This window comes from Trachypithecus francoisi, unplaced genomic scaffold (genome assembly GCF_009764315.1).
Source record: "Trachypithecus francoisi isolate TF-2019V2 unplaced genomic scaffold, Tfra_2.0 Lachesis_group8, whole genome shotgun sequence".
Lineage (NCBI taxonomy): Eukaryota > Metazoa > Chordata > Mammalia > Primates > Cercopithecidae > Trachypithecus > Trachypithecus francoisi.
The window spans coordinates 4,188,954-4,204,199 of record NW_022681473.1 but is presented as its reverse complement, the minus strand read 5'-3'; the positions used below and the strand labels follow the sequence as shown (position 1 = coordinate 4,204,199).

At 45.2% G+C, this 15,246-nt stretch overlaps 1 protein-coding gene across 10 annotated transcripts in view; it reads left to right on the top strand.

Moving 5' to 3' along the window:
* Positions 1 to 15,246, top strand: part of PPFIA1 (PTPRF interacting protein alpha 1) — a 122,774-nt gene that overhangs the window by 51,633 nt on the left and 55,895 nt on the right. For 7 of the 10 annotated variants that reach the window (XM_033206218.1, XM_033206215.1, XM_033206217.1 and 4 more), the window contains exons 3-11: positions 5,203 to 5,304; positions 5,648 to 5,812; positions 6,322 to 6,396; positions 7,082 to 7,183; positions 7,427 to 7,648; positions 10,990 to 11,136; positions 12,769 to 12,903; positions 13,789 to 13,863; positions 14,237 to 14,320. In XM_033206218.1, the coding sequence (XP_033062109.1) occupies positions 5,203 to 5,304; positions 5,648 to 5,812; positions 6,322 to 6,396; positions 7,082 to 7,183; positions 7,427 to 7,648; positions 10,990 to 11,136; positions 12,769 to 12,903; positions 13,789 to 13,863; positions 14,237 to 14,320 (1,107 nt within the window). The remainder of the gene's footprint in view (positions 1 to 5,202; positions 5,305 to 5,647; positions 5,813 to 6,321; positions 6,397 to 7,081; positions 7,184 to 7,426; positions 7,649 to 10,989; positions 11,137 to 12,768; positions 12,904 to 13,788; positions 13,864 to 14,236; positions 14,321 to 15,246) is intronic. The other 3 variants (XM_033206221.1, XM_033206216.1, XM_033206219.1) reach the window with 1 other exon arrangement.

The following is a 15,246-nucleotide window of genomic DNA, read 5'->3' as shown; positions in this document are numbered from 1 at the left end:
CAGTACATAAAGAGACTAGAAACCTAGCATGGTCAGCACGAATTGACTAGATTTCACTGGCCACTGAGCTGCAAGCTCCAAGCAGGCAGTGTCAGTAGGAACCTAGGGTTTTTACAGGGGTAAGGGTAACAGGGACTAAAGTGTTCAATGGAATTAGAACTAGATGTAGCTTTTTTTTTTTTTTTTTTTTTTTTTGAGGCAGGGTCTCGTCACCCGGGCTGGAGTACAGTGGTACGATCACAGCTTACTGCAGCGTCAACCTGCTGGGCTCAAGCAGTCCTCCTGTCTCAGCCTCTGAGTAGCCGGGTCTATGCTACTGGGTCTACGCATGGTGTGTGCTATTTTTTTATGTTTTGTAGAGATGGGGTCTCACTATGTTGCCCAAGCTGGTCTTGAACTCCTGGGCTCAAGCAGTCCTCCATCCTTGGCTTCCCAAAGTGCTGAGATTACAGGCAAGAGCCACCATGCCTGGCCTTAGATAGTTTTTGAAGCTGGAGTTAGATAAGGTTTCCCCATCTAAGGCAATTCTCTGCTATAGAGATTGAGGCTGTATTGCCAGTTGTGGTCCTAGGAAGGTAGAACGCAAGGCCTGGGATGAGCCCTGCTATTCCATGATTCTCTGCCAGGGTCTGCACTGTCAGTGACATAACCACGTGACAGAATCCTGCATCACCATGGAAAACCTAGTTCTGGACTGAGGCCTTGGAAGGCTTGGAGGGCAACCACAGAACACTAGTGCTGTGGGCTGAATACTTTTGTGTCCCCCGCTTTGCCAAAGTCACGTGCTCAAATCCCACTCTCTAGTTTCACTGTATTAGAAGGTAGAGCCCTTGGGAGGGATTAGGTCATGAGGGTGGACTCCTTGTGAATGGAATAATGTGCTTAGAAGAGACCCCATAGAGATCCCTGGTCCCTTCTGTCATGTGAGGTCACAGAAGCTGGCAGTTGGGCCCTCACCAGACACCGAATCTGCTGATGCCTTGCTCTTGAACTTCCAGCCTTGAGAACTGTGAAAAATGAATTTCTATTGTTTTAAGCCACTCAGGTAATGGGAGTTTGTTATAGTAGCCTGAATGGACTGAGCCACTAGACAGGGAGGAGAACGCCAGCAACAGAAAACCTTCTGTCACGATGAGCCTGAAACCCAACATCAAACTTCCTACCACGATGAGCCAGAGACCCCAGTTCCTCTATACTCTAATACACATCCTCACAGAGCTGATGCCTTACAGAGCTGTGCATTTACTGCATCGGAAATTTAAGGACAGACAGTCTGGCAAAAACTGTCAAAATAAGGATGTTTAAGATGCTTAAAAACATAAATTAGCATCCATGAAAACAAGAAATTTCCCAAAAGGAAACAAGAGCAAGATGTGACCCAAAAATAAAGGAAGAAAAAAAAGGAAGAAGAACTTGAAACCTAGTAAATGAGAAGGGCATTAGCCAGGATGATAGACTCTGTACTGGATATAGTCAAAGATAAAATTCGTGGATTGGCAGTTACTTCACAGAATTGACCTAGACAACAGGGACAAGGTGGAGGGGCACAATGATAAAATTCAAGGTCCTGTGTTCAGGCAAGCCTGGAGGCAACTCTTTACTTTGACTTGACAGTTATGTGCCATAATAATGGCTATTTATTTATTTATTAATTATTTTTTTTGAGACGGAGTTTTGCAGTTGTTGCCCAGGCTGGAGTGCAGTGGTACGATCTCGGCCCACCAGAACCTCTGTCTCCTGGGTTCAAGCGATTCTCCTGTCTCAGCGTCCTGAGTAGCTGGGATTACAGGCATGCACTACCACTTCCATCTAATTTTGTATTTTTAGTAGAGACGGGGTTGTTCTGTGTTGATCAAACTGGTCTCGAACTTCCAACCTCAGGTGATCTGCCCACCTTAGCCTTCCAAAGTGTTGGAATTACAGGCTTGAGCCACCGTGCCTGGCCTGATAATGGCTTTTTAACTGAAGCTAGTTTGAGTCTGTTTGCTTTTTGCCTGCAAGAGAAATAATCTTTTCTCATATATAAACCCCTTCATAAGATGACACTGTTTCATTAAAGTTAGGCATTAGATGATCTGACAGTCAGCTAGAGCTAATTGTCAGAGAAGATGTAAATCAGGGCATTTGATATGATTAATATTGGCACATAAAAAAGAAATCTCTGAAACTTAAGACAAGGAAAACAAACTTGATGGGAGGACGTGGACAGGAGACCGGTTTGCTCAGCGGTCTATCTCCACCCTCCTCCCGCACGCCGCCCAGCTGAGGAGCCCACTTCCAGGAGACCGGTCTGCTCAGCGGCCTCTCCCCACCCTCCTCCCTCATGCTGCCAAGCCCAGGAGCCCGCTTCTGAATTCTCCGTTCGATCTCTGAAGAGGTTTCAACACTTGACAGGATCCTTATCAGGTTTTAAGACACATTTGGGTGATCTTTAGTATTGTTGAAATTTCTTTGTGTTTGCAAGTATGCATTAAAATACTGAATTGGAGGCCGGGCGCGGTGGCTCAAGCCTGTAATCCCAGCACTTTGGGAGGCCGAGACGGGTGGATCACGAGGTCAGGAGATCGAGACCATCCTGGCTAACACGTTGAAACCCCGTCTCTACTAAAAAATACAAAAAACTAGCCGAGCGACGTGGCGGGCACCTGTAGTCCCAGCTACTTGGGAGGCTGAGGCAGGAGAGTGGCGTAAACCCAGGAGGCGGGGCTTGCAGTGAGCTGAGATCCGGCCATTGCACTCCAGCCTGGGCGGCAGAGCGAGACTCCGTCTCAAAAAAAAAGAAATAAATAAAAATAAAATAAAATAAAATAAAATACTGAATTGGGCCAGGCGCAGTGGCTCGCGCTTGTAATCCCAGCACTTTGGGAGGCCGAGGTGGATGGATCACGAGGTCAGGAGATCGAGACCATCCTGGCTAACACGGTGAAACCCCATCTCTACTAAAAATACAAAAAATTAGCTGGGCCTGGTGGCAGGCGCCTGTAGTCCCAGCTACTCAGGAGGCTGAGGCAGGAGAATGTCGTGAATTTGGGAGGCGGAGCTTGCAGTGAGCCAAGATTGCACCCTTGCACTCCAGCCTGGGAGACAGAGCGAGACTCCGTCTCAAAAAAAAAAAAAAAAAAACTGAATTGAAGAGCTATTCATGTTCTTCAGCTAATTTTATGCTCTTAGGAGCAGCCTTGTCTCCAAAACTCACAGTGTAATATATTTATAATATCTATATATATATTTAATTGCAACGAAATATACTAACGTAAAACTTGCCAGCTTAACCAGTTCAGTGAATGCTAGATTCATGTAGTGAAATGTGCTTGTGTCCCCTCCCCACCCCTGCTGTGTTCAGCCTCTGCTGTTACTCCCCTGCCAGGTGCAGCTTTGGGTGTGTCCACAGTCACCCTGCTGCTCTCTTCCACTCTCTCTGACCACACTCAGTTTTGAGTCCCACAAATGTTTCTGTTGTCTTCAGCAATGCCCTGGGATAATTAGGAACCAATTCAGTGAAATTGTGGCTAATTCTAGAAACAGTTTCTGAAGTCATTTTAGGAGATTTGTTCCCACCCTGGTGGGCTCCTGCAGCAAGAATTCTCCAGCTCTCCCTGCAGACTACCCAGCCACAGTCCAGGCTGTGTCTCCACTAAACCCACACCTCCAGTTGCCTTCACTAGGACCTCCACTGCTCTTGGGTTTAAAGAGTGCCCTTAGGTTTAAACGTCACCAAACTCGTTTCTCCCTGAATGACGCCCCTGGTCTTATGGTAGCAGCCAGGGCCCTCTCAGCTTGCCACTCCAGCCCTGCAACCACCGCCTCCCAGAGCCGGGGCACAGCTGATCGGGACCTCTGGTATTCTCAGCCTGCCATACTCAAAAGTTGAGCCTCCATTTCAGAGTGGAGGCTGGACAGAGGTAGGAAGGCCCCCGCCCATGACTGCACTAGTCAGGATGTGGCATCAGCAGCACGTAGCTGGGGCGGGGTGGAACAGGGGAGAGGACACTGCGTCGTCAGCAGCAGTCTGGAATGGAGTTGCTGCCTCACTGGCTTGGAAAGGGGAGGCAGGGAGCAGTCTTGGTTCAAATGCAACAGACTGGCCTTTCTTACTGAATTTTCAGTTGTTTGCTGTGAACCCTTAGAATGATCTCCAGCGTCTTTGTTTTTTTGTTTTTTTGTTTTTTTTTTTTTGAGACGGAGTCTCGCTCTGTCGCCCAGGCTGGAGTGCAGTGGCCGGATCTCAGCTCACTGCAAGCTCTGCTGCCCGGGTTTACGCCATTCTCCTGCCTCAGCCTCCCGAGTAGCTGGGACTACAGGCGTCCACCACCTCGCCCTGCTAGTTTTTTGTATTTTTTAGTAGAGACGGGGTTTCACCGTGTTAGCCAGGATGGTCTCGATTTCCTGACCTCATGATCCACCCATCTCGGCCTCCCAAAGTGCTGGGATTACAGGCTTGAGCCACCGCGCCCGGCCTCAAGCGTCTTTGAATAGTTGTTTTCTTACAGGGTTCACCTGTTTTCATTGGGAGCAAGCAGGTCAGTGGAGTTTCTTGTGCTGTCATGCTGGAAGTTGATTACCCGCAGTAGGGATTCTTGCAGAAGAAATATTACTTTAGAAGAGAGGCTGGGCACGGTGGCTCAAGCCTGTGGTCTCAGCTACTTGGGAGGCCGAGGCAGGAGGATCACTTGAGCTCAGGAGTTCAAAGCTGCAGTGAGCCGTGGTCACACCATGCACTCTAGCCTGGGTGACACAGTGAGGCCCTGTCTCAGAAAGAAAAAGGAAGATACGGGAGGCTAGGACAGGGGTGGTAGCCTTCTAGGCCTTCTTTCCTCTCTCTCCAGCAACTCTAGGTCACATATCTGTGAGTCATTTAAAAATGTCTTCATTTAGTTTACGTCAGGATCCTGTTCAGGAAAATGTGTTGGACTTCTCTGGCTGCTGAGAAGGTGGACTTGGATTCCCCTTCTTTGCCTGCCGTCCTTGTGCCAGGGCCCAGGGATGGAGTAAAGTGAGATGGTCTGTCAGTGTTGTGATTTGTTAGGGAGTCTGTGGTCTTAGGCCAGTCCATTGACGCCATCTTTCTCTGGAGGATCACAGAGATCCCTTCCCCGTAACTTGCAATGAGATTGCCTTTGTGCGAGGACGGTGAAGCCTTGATGAAAGGCTTTCTTCAAAGGGTCTTTCTTATTTATTTAATTTTGGTTTGTGATTTTCTAGGAGTTTGCGGCACTTACTAAGGAACTCAATGTATGCAGGGAACAGCTTCTTGAAAGGGAAGAAGAAATTGCTGAACTGAAAGCAGAAAGGAATAACACCAGGGTGAGTGTCACCTTTCTGTTCACCGCCTGCCCCTGGAGCCACTGTCAGGAGGAGGGGTGCTGTCTCAGAACAAAAGGATGACCCACTCTGTCTGGCCTGAAACACTTTTCATACCTTTTCCCACGGAGCAGACTGTGATTAGTCAGCATGATCACACACTAATGGCTTGAAATTTGTGATGAGAATTTATGATATTTTAATACAGTTGAGAGGAATTTGTCTTTCTGCTGAATTGAAGGGACTTCATTTTAGCATGAGACTGTAAAGGAATTATTTGCCCCAGATTCAATCATGAAATTAAAAGTGCTCTTTAACGAGTCTTTATTTTGGCCTTTTATTTCAGCTGCTGTTAGAGCATTTGGAATGCCTTGTCTCCAGGCATGAGCGGTCTCTTAGGATGACCGTGGTGAAGAGACAAGCGCAGTCTCCAGCAGGCGTGTCCAGCGAAGTGGAAGTGCTGAAAGCACTGAAGTCCTTATTTGAACACCACAAAGCTCTGGATGAAAAGGTGCCATCAGCCACATAAGTCTTGGTTTGTGCACATACCGTGTATTAGGCCAGCTTCGCAAGTGTTGGTGTAACTTTTGTTTTTTGAAGCTTCTTGAACTCTTGGAAATAATTTCTCTAAGAAGACAGGGTTTTGTAGGTTTAAAAAGTACTAATTGGCATAAATATCTTTAAATTACTAATATATATTGATTTGCTGTTACAGATTGGGTAGTATTAGGTTGTTGCAAAAGTAATTGTGGGCTTTGCTATTACTTTTAATGGCAAACCCTGCAATTACTTTTGCAACAGCCTAGTATTTCAGGGGAAGATTTGTTTTTCTCAAACTTAATTTAGAGCCATTAACAAGTTTTCGTGACAGTAAGATCAAAGACAGACATTAATGGTATTTTATTATGTTATATTACACTAATATATACATTAAGTGTTTATATTACACTTAACTATGTATTAAGAATAAAATAAACAGTATACACACATACACACAAACTCAACCCCTTTTATTTTCAGGTGAGAGAGCGATTACGAGTAGCACTTGAAAGATGTAGTTTGTTAGAAGAGGAATTAGGTGCCACACACAAAGAGGTAAGCTTGAGACTTCATCATCAGTTGAACTGGGAGGTTTTTATTTTTATCCTTTAATTATTAAAAGAAGCATAAGGCCAGGCACAGTGGCTCACGCCTGTCAACCCAGCACTTTGGGAGGCCAAGGCAGGTGGATCACCTGATGTCAGGAGTTCGAGACCAGCCTGACCAACATGGTAAAACCCCATCTCTACTAAAAATACAAAAATTAGCTGGGAGTGGTGGCATGTTCCTTTAGTCCCAGCTACTCGGGAGGCTGAGACATGAGAATCGCTTAAGCCCAGGAAGTGGAGGTTGCAGTGAGCTGAGATTGCGCCACTGCACTCCAGCCTGGGCGACAGAGTGAGACTCTTGTCTCAAAAAAAAAAAAAAAAGTAAAAGAAGTATAAGGACTGTAGTTGTGCATATCACCTGTTATTCATCTTCCTGATTGAGGACCGACCTATCTGGGTCGTTTTAAGGACTAGAAAACTATGGTTGCCTAAGGACTCATTTGGCCAGTGGATAATAAATTCCATCTTTAATGATCTGGTTATTTTCGGATTGGATAGCATTGCCATATGCTTTCTCTTTTATACTATATTAAGCAGTTTATAGTTGTGTTTTTCCAAAAGGAGTTTTGCGCTCTGTGTTTATTTCTCTTACATAAGGTATTTTATACTCATATTCAATTTTTTGGTTTCAGCTAATGATTCTTAAAGAGCAGAATAGTCAGAAAAAAACACTAACAGATGGAGTGCTGGACATAAACCATGAACAAGAAAATACACCAAGCACGAATGGAAAGGCAAGTCTGTAGGCTTTCTCTTCATTCTGTTTGATTTCATTTGTCCACAGCATGTGTCAGGTTATGTGGAAAACGGTTGCTAAAGTGCCGGCTTAGAGCTGAAGTGGTCATGAAGATTGTGTAATCTGACAGATTGCATAAGTCAGTTTTGCTTTTAGCTGTTTCCTGGAAGTATTTTTATTTTATAGCTCACCAAACAAGGGTATTTAGGGTTGTTTTTTTTTTTTTTTTCTCCCCTATCAGAGATCTTCTGATGGTTCTTTAAGCCATGAGGAAGACCTTGCTAAAGTAATTGAGCTCCAAGAAATCATAAGTAAGCAGTCAAGGGAACAGAGCCAAATGAAAGAACGCCTGGCTTCCCTCTCCAGTCACGTGACAGAGCTGGAAGAGGATCTGGACACTGCTAGAAAAGATCTCATCAAATCTGAAGAAATGAACACAAAATTGCAAGGAGATGTCCGTGAAGTGAGCAATAACAAAAATTACAGGCTTGTCATGAAGTTGAATGTTTGGAATGTTTTAGTTAAATGATTTTTTTTTCTCCTTTTGTCCCTTGCTCTCCCAATTACTTTCAACCCTGGATTATTATATAAGTTATATTGAAAAAGAGGCTGGGCGCGGTGGCTCAAGCCTGTAATCCCAGCACTTTGGGAGGCCGAGACGGGCGGATCACAAGGTCAGGAGATCGAGACCATCCTGGCTAACACGGTGAAACCCCGTCTCTACTAAAAATACAAAAACTAGCCGGGCGAGGTGGCGGGCGCCTGTAGTCCCAGCTACTCGGGAGGCTGAGGCAGGAGAATGGCGTGAACCCGGGAGGCGGAGCTTGCAGTGAGCTGAGATCTGGCCACTGCACTCCAGTCCGGGCGACAGAGCGAGACTCCGCCTCAAAAAAAAAAAAAAAAAAGAAAGAGTGCTGTGAAACTGCGATAAGATACCTCTCCATTTTTGTTGTGAAATTTCCTGTCCCTGAGCGCTTCAAAGTGGAGGAGAACTAGTCCCACTGACTGATGTGGCCACGGAGTGGACGCCACACCGGCCCCTCCTACCTATGCTGCTTTAATATTCTTTAATGTCCTTGTTTGTAGATTCTTCATCTGTGCAATTTCTAGGCTGTCTTAATTTGTTCTTATGTTCAGATTGCCTTCTGTTGCGCACATGCTTAGCAAGCAGACGTTGATCCTGGCTGTGCTAGTTCGCATAGGGCAATGTGACTATAGTCTGTTAACTGTGGGAAGGGGCGTTGCTGGTGGTCTTCCCGTTTTCTGACCTGCTCCTTCAAGGAACTCGTGGCATTGGATATTGATGGTCAGACAAGTAATCAAGAGTGGAATTTGCTTCTCCGTGGGTCATCAGGATCGTATAGTAAAAATAGGTCGCAGTATACTCATTGCTGACAAATATTTCTGCCATTATAACTATGAGAAGCTATTTGATGATGGAACAGTGAGGCTGAGTGCTTTCTCAAGTGCCCTTCCCATCACTTTCTAACCTGCGCTTTGTCCCTTGTCAGGCACCTCCACCGTGGAACGTCTGCTTTTCAGTTTGATAGTTTGGCGTGAGTAATTTCATGTAGGGATTCACCACAGGAAGAGCATTTGCGTGTGCTGTGTCACCTGCTAGGTTATATTCTTTGGCTATAGCGGGAGATGATGTGGCAGAGATTAACATGCCGAGAATTTTGAAATTCTTTTAAGACCTATCACTTTTATTTTTTTATTTTTTGTTTTAACTTTTAAGTTTGGGATACATGCTTAGGTCTGTTACGTAGGGAAACTTGTGTCCTGGGAGTCTGTTGTACAGATTATTTCATCACCCAGGTACCAAGCCTAGTACCCGTTCGTTATTGTTCCTGATCCTCTTCTTCCTCCTGCCCTCCACCCTGCGATAGGCCCCAGTGTGTGTTGTTCCCCTCTGTGCGTCCCTGTGTTCTCATCATTTAGCTCCCACTTACAAGTGAGAACGTGAGGTATGTTGTTATTCTGTTCTTGTTTGCTAAAGATAATGGCCGCCAGCTCCATCCATGTCCCTGCAAAGGACATGATCTCATTCTGTTTTATGACTTCATAGCGTTCCATGGTGTATATGTACCACATTTTCCTGATCCGGTCCACTACTGATGGGCATTTAGGTTGATTCCATGTCTTTGCTATTGTGCATAGTGCTGCAGTGAACATACACATGCATGTGTCTATATAATAGAACGATTTATATTCCTTTGGGTATATACCCAGTAATGAGATTTCTGGGTTGGGATTTTCATCTTGAGGTCCTTGAGGAATCTCCACACTGTCTTCCACAATGGTTGAACTAATTTACACTCCCACCAACAGTAGGAAAACATTCCTTTCTCTCCACAACCTCACCAGCATCTGTTATTGACTTTTCCATAATAGCCTTTCTGTGAGATCCTGTGTCATTGTGGTTTTGATTTGCATTTCTCTAATCAGTGATGTCGAGCTTTTTTCCCCATCACTTTTAGTAGTCACTTTTAATAGTTATCACTTTGCTAACTTTAGTCATTTTATAAATAGGAAACAACTTGAAAATAGTGGATTCTGGGGGTGGAGGACAGGTATTTCACAAGCAAAAAGTTCTGGTCCTAGCCTTAAGTGTTTGATACTGTGTAGTAATCATCTTGTAGACTTCAGGTAGTTGCGTTCAATTAAATTGAACTTGTACTTCTGTTTCCATTTGTCAGTATGCCTAAATCTTGTAATTGTATGAGATTTCATCCAACCCTTATCCTAGAAAGTGAGATTTGTATGTTACTACTGTATCCATTGAGAGAGGCCACACCCTGTCCTGTGTGAGACCATTTGTAGCATGAGGCAGACATAGACTGCATCTTCTTTGAGGACACTTTCACCTCCTTGAAAAATATTTAGATATTTGAGTGTATATATTTTTATAATATTATGTAGAAATGGGAAAGCTTGGTCAACTGAGTGGCTAGACATAGTATTAAGAGCAACAAGTCTTTGTTAATCGTATAGGTGAATATTTATGATATTTGAGGTAGTTACATTTTCATTCACATTTGAGAAAATTGACGTCATCTTCAATTTAATTTTGAGGACACTATTTTTTTTTTTTTTTGAGACAGGATCTCTCTCTGTTACCCAGGCTGGAGTGCAGTGGTGCCATCATAGCTCATTGCAGCCTTCAACTGCCGGACTTGAGCAATCCTCCTGCCTCAGCCTCCCAAGTACCTGGGACTACAGGGGCATGCCACCATGCGTGGCTAAGTTTTATTTCTTTAAAATTTTTTTGGCCAGGGATGCTGGCTCACGTCTGTAATCCTAACACTTTGGGAGGCCAAAGGAAGGCCAAGGAGAATCTCTTGAGCCCAGAAATTCAAGACCAGCCTGGGCGACATAGTAAGACCTCTATCTCTACAAAAAATTAAAAATTAGTTGGATATAGTGGTGTGCGCTTATAGTCCCAGCTACTGGGAAGATTGAGGTGGAAGGATCCTTTGAGCCTGGGAAGTCAAGGCTGTGGTGAGCCTTGATTGCACCACAGCATTCCAGCCTAGATGATAGAGGGAGACTGTGTCTCAAAAAATAAAATACAATATTTTTGTAGAGACAAGGTCTTGAACTCCTGGCCTGAAGCCATCCTCCCATCTTAGCATCCCAAAGTACTATAATTATAGGAGTGAACTGCTGTATCTGGCCTGAGGATGCTAATTTTTAATTTGATTGGAAATTTGGGATTTAGTTCAGTTTTTTTCTCTCTTAAGTATCTTAATGTGTAATCTGTTAATTACCTACTTTTTTGTACCCTCTGAAATACTGATTTAGGCCATGGCCCAAAAGGAAGACATGGAAGAGAGAATCACTACTCTTGAAAAACGCTACCTCGCTGCACAGCGTGAAGCCACATCTGTGCATGACCTCAATGATAAACTTGAAAATGAAATTGCAAATAAAGATTCTATGCATCGACAGGTAATGGATTTTATCGATCTTTGTCTGGCTTCAGTTAATTATTAATGAAATTAAAGACCCTTTTTCTCTCACTTTCATGTTGGAAATCAAGTCCAAATATCAAGTTTTTATGACCTTAGAATATTATGTTCAAGACATGTGGGAGTTCCTTCAGTTTATAGGTTTTGATAACGTAATATTTGATTTAACCATTTTGTCCTCAATTTTTTCTTTTGTTGTAATTGAAAGTTAATCTATTGCTTGTTAGCATTTTTACCAAAGGAGGAGAGAGTGGCAAAGAACTTCAAGGCAACTGGCTATTTGTTACTAAGTGGGAGCACTATGATAAATGAATAGTATGAGAAATGAAGTCTTGGTCAGACGCAGTGGCTCGTGCCTGTCATTCGAACACTTTGGGAGGCTGAGGCGGGAAGATCACTTGAGCCCAGGAATGTGAGAACAGTCTGGTCAACAGAGCAAGACCCTGTCTCTACAGAAAATTGAAAAAATAAATAATGAGCTGGGCATGGTGGAATGTGCCTTTAGCCCTAGCTATTCAGGAGGATGACTTGAGCCCTTGGAGTTCAAGGCTTCAGTGTGCTATGATTGTGCCACTGGACTCCAGCCTGGACCACGGAACGAGACCCCGTGTCTAAAATAAAAAATGTGGCTGGGCGCAGTGGCTCACGCCTGTAATCCCAGCCAGCACTTTGGGAGGCCGAGGCAGGCGGATCATGAGGTCAGGAGTTTGAGACCAGCCTGACCAACATGGTGAAACCCTGTCTGTACTAAAAATAGAAAAATTAGCTGGGCGTGGTGGTGCACATCTGTAATCCCAGCTGCTGCTCAGGAGGCTGAGGCAGGAGAATCGCTTGAACCCGAGAGGCAGAGATTGCAGTGAGCCAAGATTGCGCCACTGCACTCCAGCCTGGGCGACCCAGCTAGACTCCGTCTCAAAAAAAACAAGGCAATGAAGTCTATAGTAAGAAATTGTGTCTCCTGTGGTTTTGTTAAACCATACTTACTCTTGTAAGAGTATCACTGTACTCCAGCCTGGGTGACAGAGCGAGACTCTGTCTTTAAACAAAAAAAAAAAAGTTTCTTAGAAGTTATTTAGGAAGAGCAAATACTTTGGCAAGAGATGTTTTGCACATTGAAACCAAGCCCAGGAAAGTGGGCATGTACTCCAGGCAACAGGAAAATTTGACCCAGGCCAGGCACAGTGGTGCACACATGTAATCCCACCACTTTGGGAGGCTGAGGCGGTTGGATCACTTGGAGTTCAAGACCAGCCTGGCCAACATGCCAAAGCCCCGTCTCTACTAAAAATACAAAAATTAGCCAGGTGTGGTGGCACATGCCTGTAATTGCGGCTACTCAGGAGGCTGAGGCAGGAGAATTGCTTGAACTTGGGAGGTGGAGGTTGCAGTGAGCCGAGATTGTGCCACTGTACTCCGGCCTGGGTGACAAAGCAAGACTATCTCAAAAAACACAAAAACAAAAAAAACCTGACCCAGAAGCAACCCCCATCGCTGTAGCTCTTCCATCATGACTCTCTTAGTCTGTATCTGCATTTCAGTGTGTTTCAATCTGTTAAAAACTGATACAGCTAGAAGATTCGCTGCATTTTGATGCTTTGCTCTCATTTTATAGACTGAAGATAAAAACCGCCAGTTACAGGAGCGCTTGGAATTGGCAGAGCAAAAGCTGCAACAGACACTGAGGAAGGCAGAGACGCTCCCTGAGGTGGAGGCGGAGCTGGCCCAGAGGGTGGCAGCGCTTTCCAAGGTAGTGCCATGAGCTTTGTTCTGGTTCGGCTGCCAGGCCTGTGACTGTGCCTTGCCTGTGTACCTTGTTTGTCACTGTTCTTATTACATCAGCACCTAAATCCATGGAAGAGCACGAATTTGGTTTGAGTGCTCTTTCATCTGAGATTGGAACACTTCATAAATGCCAGACATGATCCTTTTATCCTGAAGTCTCCCTTGGTGTTGTGAGCTGTATACTCTTTGTCCACAGCATGTGTGATCTGAGAGTTACTGCTTCTTAAAGTTGTTTTGGTCACCAGCTTAAGCGTAGGATAGAAGCCTCTGTAAAAGAAGGTAGTTTTTCTCAGAAATAGGAAGATGCCATTCTTTTAAAAACACCATCAAGATAAATTCTTAACAAACACATTTTTAAGTAATTTTATTATTTTGAAATTACTTAAAAATGTGTTTTTAAGTAATAGTTATTCATTTGTCCAACAACTGTTGACTAGGCATGTGAAAGGCACAGTCCTTCCAAGTTCTCACCATTCATGAGGGAAGCAGCTTAAGAGGTAAATGCTGTCATAGGTCTTGGGATTGGCAGGAATCCAGGGAGCACATCACTGGGCAAACACCCAGCCTCTGGGGCATGGGGAGCCCAGCACTGCAGTGCCAGGCAGGTGAGCAGCAGGAGCCGAGGCCGCTGTCCGTCATCCTGAGTCTCCTGGCTCAGGCTTTTCAAGCTGCTGGGGAGGGCATCCTTCTGGACCATTCAGATGGTTTTAGGACCTACAGATCTGTTCCTTCTAGCAAGTTTGTTGCTAACAGCTGTAAGAGAACCTTTCCTCCTACTCCATGATCTGCTTTTAAAGTCTCAATTTCTTTTCTCCCTTGTTATCTTTCCTGTCCCTTGTCGGCTATGTAGTCTGATCTTTTGTCTTCTGGGAGCTCTGCTGCTAAGGAAGCTAAACTGTTGGAACTTACTTCCAAGCTTAGGAAGGTAGAATGGGTGCACTGCTCCTTGCTTGTGCTTGCTGCTGCTTTCTGCTTTCCATGCTGACTAACCAGAAGCAGTCTAAGGATGGGGGAATCACGACTCCATTGAGATTGGGCATAGGGGTTGGGGGGAAAACACCCAGTCAGTCACCAGCAACAGCCATGCTTCAGAATCACCAACACAAGAGGGCTAGCCACCTCCCGGCCCAGCACGTGAAGCCCTGTAAGCTGTGTTGATGGATGAGTAAATGCTTTTCGTTTAGTATGGCGGAAGAGTCCACGCAGAGCATGTCCTGCCTGTTGCCACTGCAGTAGTATGCAGCATGTTGTTACTGAAGTGTAAGGATGAGGTAAGCTGATGCTGTTTCTGCTGACAGGCTGAAGAGAGACATGGCAACATTGAAGAAAGGTTACGGCAGATGGAAGCACAGTTGGAGGAGAAGAATCAAGAACTGCAGCGGGTGAGCATGCAGCCCTGAGGGCGGGGCCGCTGAGTGGGTGCTGCAAGGGCATTGCTCGGGCTGTGGGGAGCTCGGGGCCTCCCACCCCGACTGAGATGTTGGTCCTCCAGCTCAGTTCTGGTCACATGCATTTGTTTTGCGCCCTCATCTGTGAGTCGCCTGCTAATGTGTACATCCCACACAGTAGCAGTTTTCAGTCAGTGTTGGGAGTCGCGGAAGAAATTTGAGATCATAGGCAGTGCTTCAGGGGGTAGATTAGATCCCCACGTCCAGAAATGCTTCTTGCTTTTCTAGTGGCCTATCAGTGGAATTGTTCTAGGTACCTGTGGTACCGGCATGGGTAGAGGCAGGCCCATTGTCCTGGATGACTGGTCCACTTGCCTAGGATATGGCACTGAATTCCGAAATGCAGGTCAGAGGCCTGACCTCTGTCCCAGGTTAAAACACTGCAAACATCATGGTGTGTTGGAATGAATAGTTCTAAGCAAGGGCAACACTGTAATTGAGCTACGGTGAAAAGCACTAGGAAGGAGTGTGGCAGTGGAGACTTCTGTCCATTGAATCCTAAGATTGTCTTCCTGGAAGAGTTGGATGGGTATCAGTATGGAACATCCAGGAAAAAGTAATAGCAAGAGCAGTCCCAGGGCCAGCTGGTACCAGGCCTGGGGTTTGGGCCGGATTTCTCTTTAACAAGTAGGTGGAGAAAGGAAGCGTGCAGCATCTGATTGTAGAACTCTTGCACTGTCACGTCAACCCGCTTTATAATTTTAGGCTACTAGATTTTGTTTTCACCAGAAATCTGTATTCTCGGCCATGCCCTGCAGAGAGTCAAATGAGCTTCTGGGAAACCATGATTCCTACTCCCAGTGAGAGGGTGCGTTTTTAGGCAGTCCCCACCTCCCCTTCCAAAATGCACACTCATGCGC